At 46.3% G+C, this 27,397-nt stretch overlaps 1 protein-coding gene across 2 annotated transcripts in view; it reads right to left on the minus strand.

Moving 5' to 3' along the window:
* LOC110532751 (plexin-B1) overlaps nt 1-27,397 on the minus strand; it is an 83,287-nt gene that overhangs the window by 13,504 nt on the left and 42,386 nt on the right. The window contains exons 2-24 of one of the 2 annotated variants that reach the window (XM_036988824.2): nt 18,934-19,003; nt 17,733-18,849; nt 16,694-16,876; nt 9,916-10,044; nt 9,308-9,408; nt 9,043-9,175; nt 8,532-8,688; nt 8,318-8,426; nt 8,119-8,227; nt 7,055-7,813; nt 6,091-6,189; nt 5,866-5,988; nt 5,406-5,499; nt 5,157-5,323; nt 4,910-5,061; nt 4,698-4,803; nt 4,440-4,576; nt 4,094-4,270; nt 3,682-4,009; nt 2,420-2,662; nt 2,136-2,312; nt 1,755-1,903; nt 188-288 (exon numbers count right to left, since the gene is read on the minus strand). In XM_036988824.2, coding sequence (XP_036844719.2) covers nt 188-288; nt 1,755-1,903; nt 2,136-2,312; nt 2,420-2,662; nt 3,682-4,009; nt 4,094-4,270; nt 4,440-4,576; nt 4,698-4,803; nt 4,910-5,061; nt 5,157-5,323; nt 5,406-5,499; nt 5,866-5,988; nt 6,091-6,189; nt 7,055-7,813; nt 8,119-8,227; nt 8,318-8,426; nt 8,532-8,688; nt 9,043-9,175; nt 9,308-9,408; nt 9,916-10,044; nt 16,694-16,876; nt 17,733-18,839 — 4,840 coding nt within the window. In that variant the 5' untranslated portion in view covers nt 18,840-18,849; nt 18,934-19,003. The remainder of the gene's footprint in view (nt 1-187; nt 289-1,754; nt 1,904-2,135; nt 2,313-2,419; nt 2,663-3,681; nt 4,010-4,093; nt 4,271-4,439; nt 4,577-4,697; nt 4,804-4,909; nt 5,062-5,156; nt 5,324-5,405; nt 5,500-5,865; nt 5,989-6,090; nt 6,190-7,054; nt 7,814-8,118; nt 8,228-8,317; nt 8,427-8,531; nt 8,689-9,042; nt 9,176-9,307; nt 9,409-9,915; nt 10,045-16,693; nt 16,877-17,732; nt 18,850-18,933; nt 19,004-27,397) is intronic. The other variant, XM_036988825.2, reaches the window with a different exon arrangement.

The raw sequence follows: 27,397 nt of genomic DNA on the forward strand, positions 1-27,397 counted from the left end.
CCCACACCCGAAAAAAACACCTTATTAATGTCCACTTTAGGTTTTTGAGATATAAGATGCTGTTATGTCCAGGTCTCGCTTGAAAAATATATGTTTATCTCAACAAGAAAAACCTGGTTAAATATAAATTAAATAAAGAAATAAAACATTTATATGTGAATTCATTGCTTATGGTGCTTTCTCATACCTGTGAACTCCTTCTTGCAGCGGTCCCTCACACTGGTCTCCAGATTCTCCAGCTGAATCTGGACCTTCTTGTAGTCCCTCACGGCCTGTTTGCTCTTCCTCCTGACAGAGAGACATATGGACAGACAGAAGAGCTCACATCCAGTATACCGAGCATTACTTTGAACAGATGAAATGGTTTATACTTGGTAGACTAGTGACTGTGTCGGCACCCACCTGTATATGAGCACTATGACGAGGATGATGAGGGCTACGATGGAGGCCCCACACCTACCTGTATATGAGCACTATGATGAGGACAATGAGGAGGCCCCACCCCCACCTGTATATGAGCATTATGACGAGGACGATGAGGGCTACGATGGAGGCCCCACACCTACCTGTATATGAGCACTATGACGAGGATGATGAGGGCTACGATGGAGGCCCCACACCTACCTGTATATGAGCACTATGACGAGGATGATGAGGGCTATGATGGAGGCCCCACACCCACCTGTATATGAGCATTATGACGAGGACGATGAAGGCTATGATGGAGGCCCCACACCCACCTGTATATGAGCACTATGACGAGGACGATGAGGGCTATGATGGAGGCCCCACACCCACCTGTATATGAGCATTATGACGAGGACGATGAGGGCTATGATGGAGGCCCCACACCCACCTGTATATGAGCACTATGACGAGGATGATGAGGGCTACGATGGAGGCCCCACACCTACCTGTATATGAGCACTATGATGAGGACAATGAGGAGGCCCCACCCCCACCTGTATGTGAGCATTATGACGAGGACGATGAAGGCTATGATGGAGGCCCCACACCCACCTGTATATGAGCACTATGACGAGGACGATGAAGGCTATGATGGAGGCCCCACCCCCACCTGTATGTGAGCATTATGACGAGGACGATGAAGGCTATGATGGAGGCCCCACACCCACACCCACCTGTATATGAGCACTATGATGAGGACAATGAGGAGGCCCCACCCCCACCTGTATGTGAGCATTATGACGAGGACGATGAGGGCTATGATGGAGGCCCCACACCCACCTGTATATGAGCACTATGACGAGGATGATGAGGGCTACGATGGAGGCCCCACACCTACCTGTATATGAGCACTATGATGAGGACAATGAGGAGGCCCCACCCCCACCTGTATGTGAGCATTATGACGAGGACGATGAGGGCTATGATGGAGGCCCCACACCCACCTGTATATGAGCATTATGACGAGGACGATGAGGGCTATGATGGAGGCCCCACCCCCACACCCACCTGTATCTGAGCATTATGATGAGGACAATGAGGAGGCCCCACACCCACCTGTATATCAGCATTATGACGAGGACGATGAGGGCTATGATGGAGGCCCCACCCCCACACCCACCTGTATATGAGCATTATGATGAGGACAATGAGGAGGCCCCACCCCCACACCCACCTGTATATGAGCATTATGACGAGGACGATGAGGGCTACGATGCAGGCCCCACACCCACCTGTATAGGACCATAATGATGAGGACAATGATGAGGCCCCACTCCCACACCCACCTGTATATGAGCACTATGATGAGGACGATGAGGGCTACGATGGAGGCCCCCACCCCCAAGCCCACCTGGGCCTCCAGTGGGAAGGTGGACTGGACCTGGGTGTCATACTGCACTCTGCCCAGGGAGAAGTTCAGGTTGCCCATCTGGACCTGGGACAAGACAGCGATGGATTTTAGAGTGGGAGGATTGATGTGTTTTATACTGTACATCTCAACCGCACATCTCAACCCTACTATCACCACAACTATAGTCACTAGATCATCCATCAACAGCATTACTCATCACATTCAGAGTTACAGGTGTGACTATCCTCCAGAATGTAAGACGTGCCCTCTCTGATTTCCAATTTCAACAGTGGTCACCCAAGGAGTGAGGACGTACAGTGAACTCGGGGAGAGAATCCATGCCCTCCTGCTTCTTGCTGGCCATCACTGAGGGCTGCTTGGATGGAGGCTCACAGTAGAGGTGGTTATGGGTCAAGGTCTTCACCGAGCACACCCCATCCCCGATCAGAGCCACCACCTCCTCCTTAAAGATGGCCAGGTCCAGGTTCTCCCCCTGATTCAGAACCATACTGATATTAGACAAAAACAGACAACACTCATAGGCTCTGAAAAACTGTTGCAGAAGCTGTTATGGTAGTTGAGATGGGATGTAGCAGACACCTCCACAGAGATGATGCTGCCAGGTTTGTGCTGGTAGGGTTTGCTGGGGTCATTCTGGTTCAGTGGGATTAGGATGGGGTTGAGCTCGTAACTGAAAGCACCACTGCCCACAGCGCTGAAGTCAAAGTGCAGGTTATCCAGTAGGAAGTCCACCTTGACCTGGGCACTGTGGGCCTCCGTCCCCACGGCAGGCGTAGGGCACAGCATCAGAGAGGAGCTGCTCACGGCACAGCGCGTCTCAAACTGGAGAGGGGGAGATGAGACAGAGGAGTTGATTTATAAACTGGAGAGGGAGATGAGACAGAGGAGTTTATTTATAAACTGGAGAGGGAGATGAGACAGAGGAGTTGATTTATAAACTGGAGAGGGAGAGATGAGACAGAGGAGTTTATTTATAAACTGGAGAGGGAGATGAGACAGAGGAGTTTATTTATAAACTGGAGAGGGAGATGAGACAGAGGAGTTGATTTATAAACTGGAGAGGGAGAGATGAGACAGAGGAGTTTATTTATAAACTGGAGAGGGAGATGAGACAGAGGAGTTGATTTATAAACTGGAGAGGGAGAGATGAGACAGAGGAGTTTATTTATAAACTGGAGAGGGAGATGAGACAGAGGAGTTGATTTATAAACTGGAGAGGGAGATGAGACAGAGGAGTTGATTTATAAACTGGAGAGGGAGATGAGACAGAGGAGTTGATTTATAAACTGGAGAGGGAGAGATGAGACAGAGGAGTTGATTTATAAACTGGAGAGGGAGATGAGACAGAGGAGTTGATTTATAAACTGGAGAGGGAGATGAGACAGAGGAGTTGATTTATAAACTGGAGAGGGAGATGAGACAGAGGAGTTGATTTATAAACTGGAGAGGGAGATGAGACAGAGGAGTTGATTTATAAACTGGAGAGGGAGATGAGACAGAGGAGTTGATTTATAAACTGGAGAGGGAGAGATGAGACAGAGGAGTTGATTTATAAACTGGAGAGGGAGATGAGACAGAGGAGTTGATTTATAAACTGGAGAGGGAGAGATGAGACAGAGGAGTTTATTTATAGATCAAGCACATAGAAACGTGATATTTTTTGCAGCAAAAAGAGTAAGGATGTTTTGCCATTTGCTATTTAGGGAAAGCAGTGAATAATTCTCAACTTTACGGTGATACATCACAGGACATTATCAAAGAAAAGAGTGTCTATACCTAAATGGAAGCAAGGAGACAACTGAACATCATATTAGAGGACTCAACACGCATTTCCAGTTGACCTGTTTGACAACACAGAGCATGTCTTCAGGACAGTCTGGCTCAGGAACTATCCGTCTTTGCCTCTTGAGTGGGATTTCTCTACGTCTCACTCTACTCTCTCCATCTCTGCTGCTCCTCCTCGTCCTCCTGTTCTTCCTCGGAGAGAGGGACTCCAGAGGACTAACTGTCACCCGGATTCTGGGCTCCTGGACTACATCTCTGCTGCTCCTCCTCGTCCTCCTGTTCTTCCTCGGAGAGAGGGACTCCAGAGGACTAACTGTCACCCGGATTCTGGGCTCCTGGACTACATCCAGGTTTTGTCCGGACACACGTATCAGTCTTCCACCACTGGACACAGAGAGAGAAGACTTTAATAACAAAATGGTATATATTTCTGACACAATGTGTTGTGAGTGACAGTGTTCCACCCACCTGAGAAAGCTTTTGGAGGGTGTAGCCATGGTTACGTTAGGGTCTGAGGTGTAATAGTAAATGTCTCCCTCTAGATGGCGCTCTGCTCTACCAAATCGGAGAGTGATTCCATGTGCTCCAGTTCTGTTGCTGCCTCCAGTCATACATGTAATCTGGTCATCCTTGACCTCCGAGGAGCTAAAGAATGAGTTGAACCAGATATCACAACTACCGCTACAGAATGTTACAGGGCTATTATTGAGGAAACTGAACAAATGAATTATGAATTCTCTCACATAACGCAGACACCACTGTAAACCACTGTTTGATCTGGTGACGGAATGTTACAGATACGTGAGAGGCTCACATGAGGCATGGGACTCCTCCAATCAGCACGCTGACCTCACTGAGGTGTCCAGTCTTCAGGCTCTGGCCCATTACGGTCAACGCAGAGCCCCCAGCCTTGGGCCCCTTACGAGGGGCTATCTCCAACAGAACTGGGTCCTGAGAAGAAGAGAAAGGGCATTAGAAAAGAAAACTTTATCAGACTTCATTTGAGGGCCAGTATTGTCCACTCGGCTAGATCAGCATTTTAATAGAAGATAACAAAGTCTGTTATATATACCTGGAAGCTGAACCTTTGACTGGAGAGTCCAAGCCCTCCTCCTCTCACCTCGACTGAGGCCTGGCCACTCTTCTGTCCCCCACTGGCTGTGGTCTCACACACAATCCTACAGAACAATGGAGGATTAAAGCAGGTTACTACTCTGAATGCAGATACAACTAGAGATGCAGAATATAGAAAAAAAAAACGTATTTGCATGAGAAGAACATTACCTAGAGGAGATCTCATATCTGCTGTTGATGACCGTGCAGGGGACACCAGCTAAAGTGACAGAGTTCTGGATGTCTTCAGCTTTCTGTCCCAGATTGGAGCCTGAGATGGTCACCACAGTACCACCATCTACTGGTCCAGAGATGGGCTCCATCTGCAACACAGTCGTGGAGAAGTCAACAAACGAGTCTATTTCACTGTCTGAAGACGAAAACACATGAAAGGACAATGATCCAAATCAAGCCTCACAAAGTGGATGACGGGTGCTGGGCAGGACTGCTTGATCTCGCCAGCGCAGGAATCCCGGTAACTGCATCTGGAAAGAGCTCCCCCGCACCACACACAGCCGTACTTCTGATCAGCCATACGACACCGGCTGCAGTCTGACCGGCCCACAGAGCAGTTAAACAACGTCACTGGAACAGAGAGGATACCACAAGTCAACGACCCAACAACAGCACAGATCTACATCAATAGGTCTTCTCCTTTGTAACCTACCATGAAGGTCGTCAGCACTATCAATCTGAAAGGTGTCTCTCCTCCTCACATTGATCACGGCATCGTACTCCTCCACAAAGGCAGTATAGGCATACTGCAACAACATGACAAAATCAGTCTTAGCCGTGAACGTAATCATAGCTTTCCTGCATAGCTCGGGGCGGCAGGGTAGCCTAGTGGTTAGAGCGTTGGAATAGTAACCAAAAGGTTGCAAGTTCTTATCCCCGAGCTGACAAGGTACAAAATCTGTCATTCTGCCCCTGAACAGGCAGTTAACCCACTAGGCTGTCATTGAAAATAAGAATTTGTTCTTAACTGACTTGCCTAGTTAAATAAAGGTAAAAATAAAATAGTTGAAATATCACCCTTCAAAAAACATGAAACAACCTACAGACAAACACTGTTCAAATTAACAGCATTTTTGCAATACCACATCATCTGATATTGAATAGAGAGTGACCTGGTGTAGCTGGCAGGTGATGAAGTAGAGAGAGGGCTGGGTGTCCTCTGTCTCCACGTACGCGTCCACCACCACTGACCGCCCCTCGATGGTCAGGACACACTCATAGTCCAGACCCTCGTCCTGATCACACACAGGCACACACCAGTAGATGACATACAGACCGCATTTCACCCACCACGCACCTGAAGACAAGTAAACCCTCAGTCAGCATTCCTCACCCACCTGGAAGAGGTGAAGGTGGCGTCCCACCAGAGTGATCTTCCGCTCCACATTAACAGGAAGTAGAGAGGAGCCCTGGACCTTCTCCACACACGGGCAGTCCTACTCACATTATAGAACATATGTTAAAGGACACACACACAGGGGACATCAAACTTATCAGCATCCTACATCCCCAGGTGATATCTCGTCAGTTTCAGTCATTAAAAGGGCTGTTCTGCAGTTGCTACATACATTTCGTTGACTTATAAATTAATGATATGTACCCTTTTATTCTTGAAAAATATAACTTATAAATAAATGCCTCATGAACTTAATTCAACTGTCGTATCCCATCAGAACCCAAACATAAGCTTGTTTTACCCCAATGTTTTTAAACGAAGTAAATAAATAAAAAAACACTCTATAACATCAAAACATGGCTAAAACTATATTTTTTTACGTCACGGATGGTCAGTCCATGCATTCATAGCTGTCTATGAATTTGAGAGTGGCTACATTTCTCTCAGCCCCATCCCTCATCTGTTGACCAAACCAGGGACACTTTGTTATTGTTTAAAACTAGAATTGCTGCTTTAAACCAGATTTACTGTTAGAACAATTAATCCCACTCCAAAATGTTGCTCTATAGTCTAAAGGTCTATGACATGAGATCGAGGAAAATAACAAAGAAACACTGACAAACATGGTGTTAAACAAAAAACAGCAGGTTTAGTGTGAACTGAAGACAGCCATGTTTTGATGGCTTGAGCTCCAAAGCAAAGCAACTTCAATGACACTCAAAACACACAACATAATGGTGATGCTGTTTACAAACATCACCCATATCATGACATAAATAAGAGGGTAGGAATTTGGGATCAATCTATTTAACACAATGCAAATGCACTTATCTGATTAAACGCATGTCTTGTACTGGGTGCATCAGCTAGACAGCCACTGGCAGTGGAAGCCCTGGCCCACTCACCAGCAGAGCAAAGGAGTCAGACTGGTAGTCTGGTGAAGACTCAGACTCAGGGTCAGGTGTGAGGGTAAATGATTGAGAGGAATGGTTTGGTTCATCAACTCCAGAGGGCACTGTGGCAGAGGATGTTGCAGGGTCCATCTTTGTCTTGGTCTCTCCCTCCCCCTTGTCCCATTCCCCGGTCCAGGGGGGTGAGGCTGTACTTTGGAAGGGGGCAAGGGGGATCTCATCCCTGTCAGAGCCAGTGGGCAGGTCTACTAACAGGGGGACAACACTGGAGATGGTTGAGGTGGTGTCAGGGGACGAGGGCTCCATCCCAGTGAGGCCAGTCAGTCCAGCAGTACTACTAGGAAACATCTCTAGAGCCTCGGGCCAGTCTAGCAGCTCAACCCTGGTGACTGTTGTCTGCTCTGTTCCACCAGTAGTCCTGGGGAGACTCCTGTCTCCATCTCCCTCCACTTTGGTCTCTTCTGCGATGGCCCCTGCCTGCAGACTGGTTGTCACTTCCAGTGCAGTTGTAGCCTGGGTGGCCAGTGTGGTTGAAAATGTGGTGGTGGCGATGGTTTGTGAGAGGGTGGTGGGGACTGCAGTGGGCTCGGCGGTGGTGGGGGGAGTGGCTAAGGGCACATTCGTGCTGGCTGGGACTGGGGGAGTGGTCCTAACAGATACCTCTGTGTATGGGAGTGTTGGAGTAGCCAGAACAGTTGGAGTTACAGTATCAGATTGTTTGGTTGCTGGGGGAGTGGCTGTTGGTGGTTTCAACTTGAGATGGTAACAACATGACCAGAGAGAAGGAGAGAGGAGGGAACGACAGTAAAACGACAGGATAGGCAAGAAATATATGCAAATAAGACTGACATCACAAAAAAAAAAAAATAAACGTTTACAAAAAAAAAACTAAAAACAGAGACAATGGAATACAACAAGACATGAATGAACTAACAGTTACCCTAGGGCAGTTACCAGTTTCTCTACAAAGCAAACCTGAATAGGCTGGTTAGTAGATATAGTACGTTCCAGCTAGCAGTCCTGTAACTGCACTGACTGATAACCGTAGGTGAACTTACGTGTTTGTTGTAAATTGTGACTCCATCATCGCAGGAAGTGTTGGGGGTGCAGAAGTGCTGGTGAATACACCAGTTACAGCCCCAGCGACTGCTCACACACCCTCTGCACCTGAAAACAGAGAGAAGACGGAGACAGTGAGAGGTTAACAGGGAGAGAAATACAATTGTATTGAGGTAAAATGTCAGCATTTTAACTTACGGCATGCCTCCAGAGAGCTGTTGGACCACGCCACAGTCAAAGAAGGTGAACTCCCATGCAGCCACTGTCACATTGAGGAAGCGAAGGGACAGAGGGACGGTGACGGAGTCTGAGTAGGAGACGACATTAGTAGGATAGTTAACTATGGTGATAATTGAGAATGAGAGTGGAATCATTTCGCATTGTGTATTGGTCTCCCACCAATGTCACTCACCTTCTCCTTGGCCAATAAGAGGCAGCCTTCTGGAGTCGGGGGTAGAGCAGGTCATACCAGTGTCTGTTACGTTGGCAGGACTTTCCACATCCTGGTAGAAACATTTGTATTCTTCGCCTTCCACTAGACTGGGCAACCCCTTCACTGAAACAGCAATCTGAGAGATCGACAGACCGAGACAGAGACAGAGACAGAGACAGAGACAGAGACAGAGAGAGAGAGAGAGAGAGAGAGAGAGAGAGAGAGAGAGAGAGAGAGAGAGAGAGAGAGAGAGACAGAGAGAGAGAGAGACAGAGAGAGAGAGAGAGAGAGAGAGAGAGAGAGAGAGAGACAGAGAGAGAGAGAGAGAGAGAGAGAGAGAGAGACAGAGAGAGAGAGAGAGAGAGAGAGAGAGAGAGACAGAGAGAGACAGAGAGAGAGAGAGAGAGAGAGAGAGAGAGGTCAAAGGGTATTCATCTTTTTTTTTTAAAGCTCAAAACAATCACTGTATCTTGCTCTTCTCATGTCTTACGTCTGTCTTCACTCCAAGGCTGATGTTATACAGGCTCAGGGATTGGATACTGAGACACTGCTGCTGCTGGTCAAAGCTCCAGAGCCACTGGCCCTGCAGAGCCCCCCGACTGCACTGGGAACGCTGGCCACACCTGACATCACAGGGGGATGTGGGGGTGAGGGGTGGAACACAGGTCCAAAGAGAGGAACAAGTGAGAAGTTAACTTCTATTAACTTGACTCTCTGTGGTATAGAATTAGAATAGTCAGTTGGTGCTTCATCACCTGCCCTCCAGAACACACCAGCCACAGTACGGCTCTCGGGCTGAGAGACAGGACTGACAGTCCAGGTGATCTCCACACTCTGCCACCGGCCGCTTCTCCACCTGAAATGTTACCCACACATCCCTTTCTTAAGAACATCTGTACTGTATGTACTGTATATACATGGACAGCCATAGAGGTGCTATAATTGTGTTTCCTAGCCAGGTTTTCTAATCTAAAAGGGAGAGTGCCAACAGACAAAAGGCAACAACACACCTGTACCTGCCCTTGATCTACTTCACTGCATTCCGCCCACCCAATCAAGGAAAAAAACAACACGTGGCTAAATCTAGTTGATGATTCCTTTTATTTATCTTTATCTAACCAGGCAAGTCAGTTAAGAACAAGTTCCTATTTTCAATGACGGCCTAGTGGGTTAACTGCCTGTTCAGGGGCAGAACGACAGATTTGTACCTTGTCAGCTCGGGGGTTTGAACTTGCAACCTTCCGGTTACTAGTCCAACACTCTAACCACTAGGCTACCCTCCTGCCTGATATTAGGAGAGTCAATTAGCTAGAGATGATGTGTTTGAGCTGTGTCTTGCTGCGTGGCGTCCACTCAGACTAACCATTGTGCTGGTCATGATGTAGATGTGCGTCTCCATCTGGTCCAGGAGGAGGTCACTGCTGATGGGTGAGTTGGGCTGAATGAGTATGGAGGAGTACTTCTCCACCCTACCTCCAGAGCCTAGAAACACCTGGAAGGAAGCAAATGGTTATTGTCATAAACTAACAATAATTGCCAAGTAGGGCTGTGGCCGTCACAAAATTTCGTCACACGGTGATTGTCAAGCAAATAACTGTTGGTCTCAGGGTAATTGGCCGTTAATTAACGTAAACACATCTAGCATCTCCTGGCTTCCACACATAGCCTACAAGCCACTGATGCAGACCTTTGGAACATCTACATTTTAAAAAGTCTATAAAATCCATGTAATATAGCCTACACCTTAACAATAAATCCATTATTTATTTTAGACAGTACTAAAGAAGCATGATTCATATTTCAGAAGAACAGCATACTCGGAGTTGTCCTTATGTTAGGTCCTGATCTGGCTATGCCAAATGGCTGTGGGCTACACTAGTTCATTTAGCAGACAAGATTTGCTTAGAAGTCTGTGGCATTATTTTATAGTATGAAGAATACAATTGAACAAAGCTGAATAAAATAGAAAGGATATGTTCTCCAAACGATTTGAGGGAGTGCGCACATGCGGCTATTTTGTGGCATTATAACCAGAGAGGCCCGGCTTCCGAGGACGAGCTCGGCATCAATTGGCCCGTTGAGCGTAATTTCAGTTTGCTTCAGGTGAATAGGATTGGTTGTTGGACTCCCAATAGTATGTTATACCTCATCCCCTCCTTCAGGGAACAGTAGTTATATTCATAACTGTACGTTTTATATGTTCTGTATGTGCTGAGTGTGTACTGTACTGTACTGTAGGTTTTATATGTTCTGTATGTGCTCATTGTGTACTGTACTGTACGTTTTATATGTACTGTATGTGCTGAGTGTGTACTGTACTGTACTGTACGTTTTATATGTTCTGTATGTGCTGAGTGTGTACTGTACTGTACTGTACGTTTTATATGTACTGTATGTGCTGAGTGTGTACTGTACTGTACGTTTTATATGTTCTGTATGTGCTGAGTGTGTACTGTACTGTACGTTTTATATGTTCTGTATGTGCTGAGTGTGTACTGTACTGTACGTTTTATATGTTCTGTATGTGCTGAGTGTGTACTGTACTGTACGTTTTATATGTTCTGTATGTGCTGAGTGTGTACTGTACTGTACTGTACGTTTTATATGTTCTGTATGTGCTGAGTGTGTACTGTACTGTACGTTTTATATGTTCTGTATGTGCTGAGTGTGTACTGTACTGTACGTTTTATATGTTCTGTATGTGCTGAGTGTGTACTGTACTGTACGTTTTATATGTTCTGTATGTGCTGAGTGTGTACTGTACTGTACTGTACGTTTTATATGTTCTGTATGTGCTGAGTGTGTACTGTACTGTACGTTTTATATGTTCTGTATGTGCTGAGTGTGTACTGTACTGTACGTTTTATATGTACTGTATGTGCTGAGTGTGTACTGTACTGTACGTTTTATATGTACTGTATGTGCTGAGTGTGTACTGTACTGTACGTTTTATATGTTCTGTATGTGCTCATTGTGTACTGTACTGTACGTTTTATATGTACTGTATGTGCTGAGTGTGTACTGTACTGTACGTTTTATATGTTCTGTATGTGCTGAGTGTGTACTGTACTGTACTGTACGTTTTATATGTTCTGTATGTGCTGAGTGTGTACTGTACTGTACTGTACGTTTTATATGTTCTGTATGTGCTGAGTGTGTACTGTACTGTACGTTTTATATGTACTGTATGTGCTGAGTGTGTACTGTACTGTACTGTACGTTTTATATGTACTGTATGTGCTGAGTGTGTACTGTACTGTACTGTACGTTTTATATGTTCTGTATGTGCTGAGTGTGTACTGTACTGTACGTTTTATATGTACTGTATGTGCTGAGTGTGTACTGTACTGTAGGTTTTATATGTACTGTATGTGCTGAGTGTGTACTGTACTGTACTGTACGTTTTATATGTTCTGTATGTGCTGAGTGTGTACTGTACTGTACGTTTTATATGTTCTGTATGTGCTCATTGTGTACTGTACTGTACGTTTTATATGTACTGTATGTGCTGAGTGTGTACTGTACTGTACTGTACGTTTTATATGTACTGTATGTGCTGAGTGTGTACTGTACTGTACTGTACGTTTTATATGTACTGTATGTGCTGAGTGTGTACTGTACTGTACGTTTTATATGTACTGTATGTGCTGAGTGTGTACTGTACTGTACGTTTTATATGTACTGTATGTGCTCATTGTGTACTGTACTGTAGGTTTTATATGTTCTGTATGTGCTGAGTGTGTACTGTACTGTACGTTTTATATGTTCTGTATGTGCTCATTGTGTACTGTACTGTACGTTTTATATGTACTGTATGTGCTGAGTGTGTACTGTACTGTACTGTACGTTTTATATGTTCTGTATGTGCTCATTGTGTACTGTACTGTACGTTTTATATGTACTGTATGTGCTGAGTGTGTACTGTACTGTACTGTACGTTTTATATGTACTGTATGTGCTGAGTGTGTACTGTACTGTACTGTACGTTTTATATGTACTGTATGTGCTGAGTGTGTACTGTACTGTACTGTACGTTTTATATGTACTGTATGTGCTGAGTGTGTACTGTACTGTACTGTACGTTTTATATGTACTGTATGTGCTGAGTGTGTACTGTACTGTACTGTACGTTTTATATGTACTGTATGTGCTGAGTGTGTACTGTACTGTACTGTACGTTTTATATGTACTGTATGTGCTGAGTGTGTACTGTACTGTACTGTACGTTTTATATGTACTGTATGTGCTGAGTGTGTACTGTACTGTACTGTACGTTTTATATGTACTGTATGTGCTGAGTGTGTACTGTACTGTACTGTACGTTTTATATGTACTGTATGTGCTGAGTGTGTACTGTACTGTACGTTTTATATGTTCTGTGTGTGCTGAGTGTGTACTGTACTGTACTGTACGTTTTATATGTACTGTATGTGCTCATTGTGTACTGTACTGTACGTTTTATATGTTCTGTATGTGCTGAGTGTGTACTGTACTGTACTGTACGTTTTATATGTTCTGTATGTGCTGAGTGTGTACTGTACTGTACGTTTTATATGTACTGTATGTGCTCATTGTGTACTGTACTGTAGGTTTTATATGTTCTGTATGTGCTCATTGTGTACTGTACTGTACGTTTTATATGTACTGTATGTGCTGAGTGTGTACTGTACTGTACTGTACGTTTTATATGTACTGTATGTGCTGAGTGTGTACTGTACTGTACTGTACGTTTTATATGTACTGTATGTGCTGAGTGTGTACTGTACTGTACTGTACGTTTTATATGTACTGTATGTGCTGAGTGTGTACTGTACTGTACTGTACGTTTTATATGTACTGTATGTGCTGAGTGTGTACTGTACTGTACGTTTTATATGTTCTGTGTGTGCTGAGTGTGTACTGTACTGTACTGTACGTTTTATATGTTCTGTATGTGCTGAGTGTGTACTGTACTGTACGTTTTATATGTTCTGTATGTGCTGAGTGTGTACTGTACTGTACGTTTTATATGTACTGTATGTGCTGAGTGTGTACTGTACTGTACTGTACGTTTTATATGTTCTGTATGTGCTCATTGTGTACTGTACTGTATGTTTTATATGTTCTGTATGTGCTGAGTGTGTACTGTACTGTATTTTATATATGTTCTGTATGTGCTGAGTGTGTACTGTACTGTACGCTTTATATGTACTGTATGTACTGCAAACTCAAAACAGGAAGGGTGTTTTGAGTGTGGAAATTCCAAATGCGATTGACCGACGCCAAGACCATGAGCAGGGCAGTCTTGTAGGAAGAACCTTCAGGTCCACAGAGGTTCATTCATTGTGGAACCGCACCACCAGAGGATGAGACCATGAGGTAGAGCCATCAATCCCTACATGACATACCGAGATGGCTGCCATATAAACCTTCAATGTGGAAAAAGGCACTGCTCAAAAATCTCTTGCAAGAATTTCAAAATGTCCACCAAAAGATCTCTGAAAAAGGATAAACTCCTTTACCCTGACACCAACTCTCAAACGCAGTCATAATCACATTTAAGGGTAAACCCCAAGCTGACAAATTCAACCATTCAGGGTCCAAACCCACAGACCCGTGCGCCTGGGACAATAGATCCAATAATGCAGCCCAACAGGCGGATTATCTCTGGGAACCAGGGTTGTCTGGGGCAACGGGGAGTCACCAAAATCGACAACAGATCCTCCTGATGGACCCTATCTTCAATGGCCTGAATCAGGTTCACTGGAGAAACACATAGAACCTTATCCGAGGCCAGTGATGTGCCAAAGCGTCCGTTCCCAATGGAGTGCCTGGATCCCTTATTGAGAAGAACAGACGACAATGTGTGTTCTCGCGATGCATGAGATCTAGGTCGACTCGGACGAACCGGTCTCATATCTGGGCCACCACTAAGTGGTGCACTCTCCACTCCGTAGAGGTAGGACCACCCCCCTGGAATGTAGATCCTCACCCACGTTGAGAAATCTGTGAAGATACGTCACCCGGAGCAACAGGAAATGCACACTGGTCCATATGAGCAGATAACAGGCCAGAGAGAGTGACCGCGTCCCTCCCGGCATGTTGATGTAGCCACCACCATCCTGTTATCACCCAGCGCTGAAACAGACACATCAACACATCAAGTCCCAGAGCCACCATATAGAGGCCATCAGATCCAATAACCGCAGGCACAGAGAAAAGGCACTGAGTGCCCAAGCTGAAACCGTGTCAGACAGATCCAGAATGTGACCCTCCTCTGTTGGGACAAAAAAACGGTTCAGAACCGAGTCCGGAGCGAGACTCAGAAACAATGCGCTGAGCCAGAGTCTTTTGATTCACTATGAACCCCAGAGACTGAATATGGGAAACCAGCGTGGCAGTGTAGAGCTCCACAAGTTCCCTCAACTCCGCTACGACCAGCCAATTGTCCAGATAAGCCAATACCCTGATCCCCTGGCACCACACCAGTGCCAAAGACGCCTCCACCACTATAGAAATGATGGCGGAGATGGAGAGGACAGGAAATATAGTACAGCACATGAAAATATCCATCCTTTATATCTATGGACATGAACCAATTGCTACAATAGCCGGAGAAGTGTGAGCATTTTAAACTTGCAACCTTGAGGTGCTTGTTTAAAACACGGACCATTGACACCAAGAAAAGGAGGAGGAAACACAGCAAACTGTTGAACTGGAAGAACTCCACTGGGGGGGGAGAAAACACCATCAAAGCCACATTCAACACCAACACTCTCCCCTGTCAAATCCAAAGCCAGGGCTTCAGGCTGGCCCGGACTGATGTCATCCGATTCACACTCTGAAAACACTCCAGAGCCATTCAGGGATAGTATATCATCCCAGGAATCCTAACTCGGAACACTGCCAGAGAAACCAGAATGAGCCTCACTTGGCTGGGCTCTACTCTATCCACCAATCTTCTACACAAAGTCAGCCAGACTCCCAATGGAAGTTGACCCCAGCTGGAGACAATGGTCACACAACTGGTCTGAGCCAAGGCCTCTTGAGTGTGTTTCCACCCAAGGAAATAGGACAGCACTCGTGAGTATCTTTTCATTTTCATTGTGAAAACCACATGAGATTTTAGTTAATTTTTTTAGAGTTTCTCTCGCGATGTCAGATGTGTACGTACTGGTAGCGAAATCAGGTGCAAGAGAGCAGAGATTTGTGAACAGGCGCACACTTTATTTAGGCAAAAGTGCAAAACGCGCAAAACAGTCACACGCGACCCCAGGAGGGGCTTTCGAGGGCGGGCTCAGCATCCATTGGCCCATTGGCCATGATTTCCGTTTGCTTCAGGTGAATAGGATTGGTCGTTGACTCCCCATAGTATGTTATACAGAGTGACCGACTGAAAGGCAACTGAAAAAGAGAAGTGACATTTGTGGCTAGCATATGTGGCTAAAAGCAAATTAAAGGTGCATTTGCACTATCTACAGGATTGTATTGGGAAGAGAACAGTTAATTTGATTGTCAGTCAGTAAATCTAATCTGGAGGATACCAAGACACCTTTTCCTAAGTGAATCATAAGCCCTCAAACTCTCAAGTTACCTGAGTTTAATGAGATTAGCATAGATTTGATGTTGGCCTCTATAAGCCTCCAGTGAATGCAGTGCTGCAGGAATCTCTTTGGTTTGTCAAGTGGACTCTCAGAACATCTTAGCGAGCCGACACAATGGTTTAGAAACCTGCAGGTGGTACCCACATTGTGTGTGTGTGTGTGTGTTCACGCATGCATTTGCACGTGTGTGTGTCTGAATGCTGTTTGTGGAATTTGGTGTACACAGATGAGATAATCCTTTTAAAACGGGTAACTTCAGTGGGCTGCATGCTGAGGGACTCAAATCCCTCTCTTCTGTTCTGTCTGGGGCTGAGGAGAGAAGGGCTGAACGAGGAGGGCTGAGGGTGGAGAGATGAGGAAGGCCGAAGGGTGGAGGGCTGAGGAAGGAGGGCTGAGGAGAGGAGGGCTCCCCCACCTCCCCTGGCAACGGCTTTAACACTACTACTAAACGATGTCTAGCTCCATTTGAGTAGAAGTATGTCTGAAACAATGCTATCTTGATCTAAATCTCATGTATTAACTCAAACATGCTTCATAACCTACTGTAACTTGGCATACCTTGTGCAAATTTCCTTTAGAGTCTCCTAAAAAGGCAATTGTGTGCCCCGCCCTCACACTGACAGCCACAGCAGTGAGACGGGCGGACGGGCTATCCAATACTGCCTCAGCTTCTATGGGCACCCTGCTGGCCATTGGACTGGGGGTGTGGTCAGAGCCACAGGGATAAGCCTTCAGGGTGTTCTGGAACACAGAGAACAAACAATAGATTTCTCTCAAGAGAATGTTCCGTTCACATTATCACCGGAACCTGGTTAGTCATTTCAACAGTATTACTTCCATTCAGTAATAATTATTCACATCATTGACTCACAGTCTAACCAATCCTCTTAGTTCTAATAAGAGGATTAATATTAGATTAGAAGCATACCAAAACTGCAATCTTGCTCCTTTGATTTTGCTTAACACCCTTAAATCCATACCAATAAGTCTTCAGCAAACTCCAGTAAATTGGGATGTCTTTTGTTCCAGGACTTGTTTACTTTAAGATGCATTGTTTACCAAACTAACTTTCTGTTACAATCCATCTGTCCGTCTCGTTGGACTTCAAAGGGCTCCTCCCCATCCTTGTCAGCCTTCATTTAACAGTCCGATAACTGAGTTGGGACAGTTTGTTTTATTAAAATGCTCCAGGCAAGCAGGCCTGATGAGCTCTGGGCTCCGCGCCCAGACTGGAGGTCATCCCCGGGTCGTAAGCCTGCATGGCTACTTCACTCACAGGCCTCAGGGATCTCTTGGCTGTTTGACACAGGGTTCGTTAAGGCCCTTTATGTTCCATTTGCCTTCCTCTCTCTATGGCTGTTCTGCTTTAAGCATGGATCTAGTCCACTTCCTGACTGCGGAAGCCAATAAGCATTACAGCGGCGAAGGTAGAGAACAAGTAGGATTTCACTAGATTATAAGGCATTCCATTGCTAGTACCCTGACGTTAGGAAAAGAAGGTACATGCTTGACATTGAGCAGTGGAAACCTACACTTTCATTCTGATGAACCAGAGGAATCATGTGAACGGTTACATCTGCTTCTCTGAATAACTTACCGTGGGTAAATTGGCACAGCTGGACTTGACCTCGTACTCGATGTAGGCCACCTCCCCTCCTCCCTCCACCCGGCCATCCTGCGTGTAGCACAGGTCTCGTGTGGAGTCGATGTGTCTGTCCAGCTCGTCCAGGGCGTACACACACAGAGCCGAGTCGTCTGAGGGCCCGTTGGAGGAGCTGGCCCTGGTGGAGAAGAGCCCAAGCAGTTTCTCCCCCTCTCTGCCGCCCCCCTGACCCACCTGGGCTGCCTGCAGAAGGTTGTAGTTCCTCTCTGGGGAGGAGGTAGAGGAGTGACACACCAGGGGTACCTCTACATAGGAGTAGTAGGAGGAGTCATCCAGACACACGCGGGCAGCATAAGTACGGTATTCCCGCGTCACAGCCTTAATGTCACGGCGATAGAACAAGAAGTACACATGCCCACGCCGAGCGAAGGCAGCTACAAAATGGTGGTCGTACTCCGAAAGCCTTCCCGCCACGGCCAGCTTGGCGGTTTCGTCGTATGAGAACACAGGCTCGTGGGCCAGATGGCGTGTGGAGATGGGCGGATGGCTGCTTGTGTAACCACGGCCCACATAGAGCACAGCCCGCTCCCCGCCTCGGGGCCCCACCACCAGCCCCACGGTGGACACCCCCGGGTCGTTGGCCGCCACGTACTGGGTATCCACCGGCCTCTCTGTGGAGAACAGCACCTCCTTCACAGAGGTTAGGCTGCGCTTCTGGCAGGTGCCTTGATGGACGTTACCACAGGTGATGAGCTCCATGGCTGAGGGGTCCACCAGGAGCAGTTTGTTGTGGTTGGAGGTGTGCCGGGCCTGGGGGCAGTTGGCCTCTGTGACAGGGGGAAGACACTCCTTACTATCAGTCACTGGGCCGGTCCTCTCCTCCTGCTCCAGACGCAGGCCGTCCAACCCGTCCAGTTGGAAGAGATGGTCCCTGGCCCCCACGTAGACTGTGCCTACAGAGGGGTCTGGGTGCAGGACCAGGTGCTCAAATGAAGTATCATTTCTGGAGAAGCGGGGATAAGTGCAGACAGCGAGGGAGCATGTGGTGGTGACCAGGAGGAAGATGAGCGGGGCTGAGATCAGAGACATCCCAAGTGGCATGGCAAATATTCTGCAAAGACAAATACAGTTAAAGGATGCTCAACATCAAGTTTGCTACACAAATATATTTCTATACAGTTATACAATGTCTAACCATTTGTGTCCGACGTTAAGCTCAAGTCTCCTCCTCATCCACAAACATAAACCATTCTTGTTCACTCCACCTGTAGAGAAAAGAAAATTACATTACAATTGAATATCACCCAATAATCCATCAGGAGTTACATTGGTTGGATCATGTTCAAGGACCTGCCATGTAGACACTTTAATGAAGTGATGCAGCCCGTGCTCCATTTAGACACTTGTCACTCGTCACCTCACTACTCCAGTGAATCAATGGGCCAGTGGGACACCGGGAACCCTCTAGTACAGCTGAAACCCTTCAATAATTAAACATCTCTCCCCAGTCCTCCCCCTAACAAAGAACTTAGTGCCACAGGGGGTGGTCACGTCTTGGACAGTAACCTCCACACACACTGTCACAGGGGGTGGTCACGCGTTGGACAGTATCCGCTAAGCCCACTGCCACAGGGGGTGGTCACTTCTTGGACAGTATCCGCCAGGCCCACTGACACAGGGGGTGGTCACGTCTTGGACGGTAACTCCACACCCACAGGGGGTGGTAACATCGTGGACAGTATCCGCCTAGCCCACTGCCACAGGGGGTGGTAACATCGTGGACAGTATCCGCCAGGCCCACTGACACAGGGGGTGGTCACGTCTTGGACGGTAACTCCACACCCACAGGGGGTGGTAACATCGTGGACAGTATCCGCCTAGCCCACTGCCACAGGGGGTGGTAACATCGTGGACAGTATCCGCCAGGCCCACTGACACAGGGGGTGGTCACGTCTTGGACGGTAACTCCACACCCACAGGGGGTGGTAACATCGTGGACAGTATCCGCCTAGCCCACTGCCACAGGGGGTGGTAACATCGTGGACAGTATCCGCCAGGCCCACTGACACAGGGGGTGGTCACGTCTTGGACGGTAACTCCACACCCACAGGGGGTGGTAACATCGTGGACAGTATCCGCCTAGCCCACTGCCACAGGGGGTGGTAACATCGTGGACAGTATCCGCCAGGCCCACTGACACAGGGGGGGGTCACGTCTTGGACGGTAACTCCACACCCACAGGGGGTGGTAACATCGTGGACAGTATCCGCCTAGCCCACTGCCACAGGGGGTGGTAACATCGTGGACAGTATCCGCCAGGCCCACTGACACAGGGGGGGGTCACGTCTTGGACGGTAACTCCACACCCACAGGGGGTGGTAACATCGTGGACAGTATCCGCCTAGCCCACTGCCACAGGGGGTGGTAACATCGTGGACAGTATCCGCCAGGCCCACTGCCACAGGGGGGGGTCACGTCTTAGACAGTATTCGCCAAGCCCACGGCCACAGGGGGTGGTCAAGTCTTGGACAGTATCCGCCAGGCCCACTGCCACAGGGGGTGGTCACGTCTTGGACAGTATCCGCCACACACACTGCCACAGGAGTGGAACGAAACATACAATTCCATGTGCATCACATTTTATTGAGAAAAACTTACAGGTTACTGCCAAAATAAAGGAAAGACCAACATAACGTTCCTTAATAGGGTGTTGGGCCACCATGAGTCAGAACAGATTCAATGCACCGTGCCATGTCTGGAACTGGAGAAAGCTCTGTCCCAGGGGCCGCTCCAGAATCTCCCATAAGTAATCAATTGGGTTGAGATCTGGTGACTGAGACGACCATGACACATGATTTACATCATTTTCATGCTCATCAAACCATTCAGTGATGGGGACATTGTCATCCCATGGAGGCATAGCCATGGTAGCCAAAATAATGGCCTGCCCAGTATTTTATACATGACCCTGAGCATGATGGGATGTTAACTGCTTAATTCACTTAGGAACCACACCTGTGCGGAAGCACCTGATTTCAATATACTGTATCCCTCATTTATTCAAGTGTTCCCATTATTTTGGCAGTTACCTGTATGTCCAGAATAGTATGGGGGGGTGTCACTTTATAATTGCTTTATAGAGCCGTTATCCCTATCAAGATTACTCTTTCCACATCTATATGTGGGCCTCTAAATCCCTGCCACTGTTGTCCTTGATGCTCAGTTTCTGTCTATACCAGCGGTTCCCAAACTAGGGGTCGAGAACCCATGTGGGGTCGCCTGATATGAAAAGGGGGTCGCAGGAGAATTTCCAAAATCCTTAAATATATATATATATATATTCTACAAAATATATTATAATATCGTCTTTGTACTGTATCGTATTGTAATATATTTAACCTTAAAAATCTAAATTATTCAAATCTAAAAGATAAAATTCAACGAGATAGAGCCCTTAGATCATGAGAAAGGCAGCACTTGATCATCACACTTGAATAATTCTCAGGGTGAATGGCTAGGCCTGCTACGCTATGAAACCACACTATTACAGAGACTGATATTACTGGCAGCAATTGATATGAGGAAAACAATGTGTGGGGGGACAGAGGCACAGATTCTCACATCAATAACATTGTCAGATAACACTGTTAAACAAATCATTTATGCTCGGACTGAAAGACTCACAAACTTCCCAGCTAGCACAGTGGATCTGGGCCGATTCCAGTGAGAGTTATCTGGCCCAAATGTATTACATGGGGCTCGGACCGATTGGGGCTACTCTCTGGCAGATGATCACATAGGCTGCTTTATATATTTAACATTTGTTTATTTTTCCAGATTTTCCTCATTGTTTCTGTGATCAAAAAATACAATTAACATTTAAATGAAATTCTTTAAGAGTCCTGTGTAGTATTTTAGTATTTTGCTACTTTGTGGAAGGCAATTGATAAGCATTAAAAACATTGTGGATGGAACTTCCCGAGTGGCGCAGCGGTCTAAGACACTGCATCTCAGTACAAACTGCGTTTCAACAGAAGCTGGTTTGAGACCCGTGCCGGCCGTGACCGGGAGACCCATGAGGAGACGCACAATTGGCCCAGCGTCGTCCGAGTTAGGGGAGGGTTTGGCCGGCTGGGATGTCCTTGTCCCATCGAGACAATTTTTTGAATGTATAATAGTAATATAGTAATATTTAAAATGACTCAAATCTGGTAATTTTGTATACATTTATTTAAATTTGCATCGGGCCGCTTCTGGGGGGATTCTGGTAAGATGCCGGCAAAGTTGGCTGGATTCTGGTAGACGGAAACAGGCCAATGTACTTGGGTTGATTCTGGGCAGTCATTCATTTTGATTCCGGGCCGAGTCCGACACCCGATTCCGGGGAGATTCAATTAGTTCCGGGCCAAGATTCCGTGCCAAGAGGGTCACTTCTGGGCTAATTCCTCATTGCTAGCTGGGTCCCCAACTTATGCTCTCCAAATGGACGTTAGCTGTGAGGGCAGAGATGCATTGGCTTGAGCATGAAAAAGCATAGGCGATGTTCAGTGTGCTGTGTGACTATGTTGACGATAAACAAATTCCATGGGATCGAATGCTGGGCTTTTGCAAAGATGGGGCTCCGTCTATGGCGGAACTGCGGGCAGGCCTCTGCACTGTACTTATGAAAGTGTCTCCCTCTGCAATATGAACGTATTGTATGATACACAAAGAGCAACTGGCGGAAAAAAAGAGCAGAGCACAGAACCCGTGAGATATAATGCAGCAGGTAACTTCGATTGTAAACTACATCAAACCACACCCACTGTGCACATGTCTGTTCACAAAACTATGTGGAGTTATGGGATCAGAGCATGACAATGTTCTATTTCATAGTGAGGCTTGGTGGTTATCGAGGGAGAGTGCTGCAAAGATTTCTAGCATTGCGAGAGGAACTGTTGTCATTTGCAATGGATGTAAAAAAAAGAGACTTGCTTAACCTTCTGTGTAAATAAATAAAATAAATTAACAGATAACAGCATCAGTAAATGACCCACACGAATGATGACTGCTCACCTCTAACGCTTGGAAGAGCACTTTGGGACTTACTTCCCAATCCGTTTGACTGTGATCCTGGCTCAGTTGACATGCCGGTAAGTCAAATCGAAACAGCTGATCAAGATGTCATGTGACCGAATGCTGCAGACAAGGCACTCACGGGTCACTACAGAGGAGTTTTGGTTCCTGACTCAAAGGGAATACCCTGCCATCTCCCTCTGAGCATTAATGCCGCATTCAAAACAACTGGGAACTCAGAAATCTCCAACTTCCGAGCGTTCAAGACAACTGGGAACCCTGAAAGAAACGAGCTCCGACTGCGAAAAGTCATCCAACTTGGAATTCTAACTCGGGATCTCTGGCCTCTTTCTAGAACGCCAACTTTCAGATCTAAAGATCATTGAAGCCATGATTTGACATTGCATTTTTTCGAGTTCCCAGTTGTCTTGAAAGGACCATAAAACTCAGGGTAGGCTACCCTTCCACAGCTTCTGTTTGAAGCTGGATTCATTGCTCTTGTCTGGATTAAAACCAAATATCGATCCAGGTTGGATGTGACAGCAGAGATGAGGTGCGCACTGTCGACCACGCCCCCTGACTTTTAGACATACATCAAGCCACACCAATCGCATTAGTGGTTGTGAGATAAGATAAATTATATCAGACTAATTTGCAGTTGACTGTCACACCATCACATACTTCTAATGTGGGGCTGAGTTGAGAAAACAATCATAAATAATGTTAGAATGTTTTTCAATTGACTGCCATAGCCCATAATAAAGAAGTAAACATTGGTTGTTAATTACATAATTGTTTTCACATGGTTGGGGTCATGAGAATCTTCAAATATCAATATGGGGTCGTGGGCCAAAGAAGACCTAGTGGCCCGTGGTACACAAATCAAATTTCAAATAACATTTATTTATATAGCCCTTCTTACATCAGCTGATATCTCAAAGTGCTGTACAGAAATCCAGCCTAAAACCCCAAACAGCAAGCAATGCAGGTGTAGAAGCACGGTGTCTAGGAAAAACTCCCTAGGAAGGCCAAAACCTAGGAAGAAACCTAGAGAGGAACCAGGCTATGAGGGGTGGCCAGTCCTCTTCTGGCTGTGCCGGGTGGAGATTATAACAGAACATGGCCAAGATGTTAAAATGTTCATAAATGACCAGCATGGTCATATAATAATAATCACAGTAGTTGTCGAGGGTGCAACAAGTCAGCACCTCAGGAGTAAATGTCAGTTGGCTTTTCATAGCCGATCATTAAGAGTATCTCTACCGCTCCTGCTGTCTCTAGAGAGTTGAAAACAGCAGGTCTGGGACAGGTAGCACATCCGGTGAACAGGTCAGGGTTCCATAGCTGCAGGCAGAACAGTTGAAACTGGAGCAGCAGCACAGCCAGTTGGACTGGGGACAGCAAGGAGTCATCATGCCAGGTAGTCCTGAGGCATGGTCCAAGGGCTCAGGTCCTCCGAGAGAGAGAAAGAAAGAAATAGAGAATTAGAGAGCATACTTAAATTCACACAGGACACCGGATTAGACAGGAGAAGTACTCCAGATATAACAGACTGACCCTAGCCCCCCGACACATAAACTACCACAGCATAAATACTGGAGGCTGAGACAGAAGGGGTCAGGAGACACTGTGGCCCCGTCCGATGACACCCCCGGACAGGACCAAAGCTGCACTGTGAGGCCTGGGAAGAATAGAGAACACAGCCATGCTACTGGTCTGGTGTCCTCACTTGCTCTTTGACTGGTTGATGTCCCACTGTAGATATTTTTAGTGAAACAGGAACAATAGTCATGGGAACTTCCTCTTAGTAACAGGAGTAGCAGTATAGGACAGGACTGGGAAAACAATCATTCCTTTTTACCAACATAAAAAGGAGCCTAATTTCCAATGTTTTCTTTACATCCTATGTCTACTAGATCATAACTGGAGAAGATTATTCAGCTGAATAGCCACTATAGTACTTCTACTAATACCATCAATCAGAATCTAAGTACTTCTGGAAACGTGGAGTGTCTGCCAAATGCCCAAATTGTAATAAGAATGTAACACTTAACTGTTACTACTACTACTGCTACTGTACAGTTTGTAATGATTAAACACAATGGGAGGAGAGGGGCTCTGGGACAGGGCACGCAGAGCCAACAACCTCCAGAGTTCATGGGCCATGTCTGGAATGCATGGCTCTGCCCTGGTGCAGTCCAAGAAACCTATAAATAACTACTGCTAGACTATTAGGCTGCCAACAGCACTGGTGGTCTGACCAGGGTTTTACAATCCCACTACACGACAGCCAGGTCCACAGAGCTCCACTGCTCTACGCATAGAGACACCTCAGAAACAGAGAGATCGGGAGACTCTCCTCTATGTTGATCAATCATTGAAAGTGGCTGCAGTGCACGTTTGAACCTTCAACTCCTAATGACTTGTAACAGGGTTCTAAAGGCTAAGACCCCATAAAAATGAGAGGTCAGCAGCGAATGCCTCCAAAAAGACAGCGGTGCGATTATTTTCAGGCGCCGTCTGAATGAGATGGGCCTCAGGCTCGGAGACCTGACATTCTTCTGTTGCTCCTGGCATCTCCTCCTTTGGTACACGGCCAAACGGTGCTGTACCGTCTGCTTGATTTATGACAGGCTCCGATGAGCACACACAGCCATCATAGTTCATAGTTTCATGACTACGAGGGAAAGGTAGTATCCAACTACAGTACAGTTAATCTAACACAGATTTTCTGTTTTACAGAAAGCATAAATGTCACAGCATAGGGTGTAGTTGTCAGACTTTGAGGGTAGGGAATAACACTGACCAGTCACAGCCACAGATGTCTTCTATTGTAGTATATAATACAAAATGTTGGTATAGACAAAGATCAATGTAAACGAGATGATATCAAAGGCGGACGTACACACACTTGGCCCTCTGCCATTTCCGTCCACTTCTATAGGTCTATAGCAAGCAGCCCTCACATAAACACACAGAGGGTCTTTCTCTATGTCCCCAGTGTTGAAAGGGGGTCTGTGAAGCCCTTTGGTGGGAATAGTGTCCCTTTCAGTCCTCTCTGGCCAAGTGGCTTCTCTGACCGGTTGGAGAATAAAGCAACTTCCTTGTGAAGAGCTTCACACAGTCGGTCTTATAACGGGACCCTTCATGTAGGCCTAGACATTTCTGATGGTGGTTTGTCATAGGGAATCAACGCAGACTTATTCCAGTTGGCTCTAGAGTCTGAGATCAAGCCAAACACTACACTGGTCTGCCTTATGCACAGTAAAGAGAGAGAGGAGAAAGAGAGAGCAGGGGAGAGAGAGAGCAGGAGAGGGCAGGGGATAGAGCAGTTCGGCCACAAGTGTTCTGCAGAGCAGAAGTAGCTACAATGGAAGTGAGATTAAAGAAGAGTGTATGTTGTGTGATTGTGTCAATATGTTTTATTCAGATAATATGGCATTATTAGCATCCTGTGAATAGGATATTGATAATGTATGTCTTTGTGTTGCCATCACAGGAGGCTGAAGAGGGGGAGAAACAGGCGTATTCATGCATTTGTGCCCTGGCTGCATACCTTACCACCTACTGCATGTGTTATTACGTCTCTGTAAGTGGAGGCTGATGAGGTGAGGACGGCTCATAATAATGGCTGGAATGGAGTCAATGGAATGTTATCAAACACACGGAAACCACATGTTTGATACCATTCCATTGACTCCATTCCAGCCATTATTATGAGCCGTCCTCCCCTCAGCAGCCTCCACTGATCTCCGTCACACAAAACAGCCTCTCTTTCATATCGCTGAATAGACTGAGAAAGCCCTTTGTCATTTGTGGTTGTCTTGACGACGTCCCGTGGTTGGATGAAAAGAAAGCCTAGCGTCAACTCATAGGCAATTAAATTAGTAGCAACTGTACAACCATTCCCTGACAAAATAATTCATGGTTAGGTTGATGGGATTATAATTTAAGAATAGAGGTCATGGTAAGAAACGCTCTATGTGCTGCATTGAATTATTCCCCTCACTTCACAAGACATTAGTATATTTAAACAAAAAGTACACCAATAAAAATGATTTTCGACGCACCATGCAAGCAAAAGCTATTTGTTTCCGTAATCTGGGAATCTACAGAGATGGACTGAAAATAACAAGACACATTTTTCATAGAGGAGTGAGGAAACTAAATAAACAAGTGGTCAGCAATTCATAAGTAAACAAAGGCAACAGCAGAGGGGCCCCATAAGCCTATAAGAACAGAGACCCATTGCACTCCTCCCTCTCCTCTTCCTCAGTGACTGGTGTCACAGGCTCCTATCAGAATGCCAACTATTTGTTTAAGGCTTGGCAGTGAGGACTTCTCCCAAGCTCTGGCCTAGAGCAGTGTGGATGAATGTATATTCTAACAAAACACTCCACTACTGGGGAATGTAAAATGGGGAAGCGTTAGTTTACTGGCAATAGAGGCCTCAACGACTAGGATGGCAGGTAGCCATCTGCTAAATTACTCAAATGTAAAATGGAAGCACTTACACTAAGTGCACAAAACATTAGAGACACCTTCCTAATATTTAGTTCCACTACCTTTCGCCCTCAGAACAGCCTCAATTCGTCGGGGCATGG

Source organism: Oncorhynchus mykiss, chromosome 9 (assembly GCF_057628025.1).
Source record: "Oncorhynchus mykiss isolate SJ-2025 chromosome 9, ASM5762802v1, whole genome shotgun sequence".
Classification (NCBI taxonomy): Eukaryota; Metazoa; Chordata; class Actinopteri; order Salmoniformes; family Salmonidae; genus Oncorhynchus; species Oncorhynchus mykiss.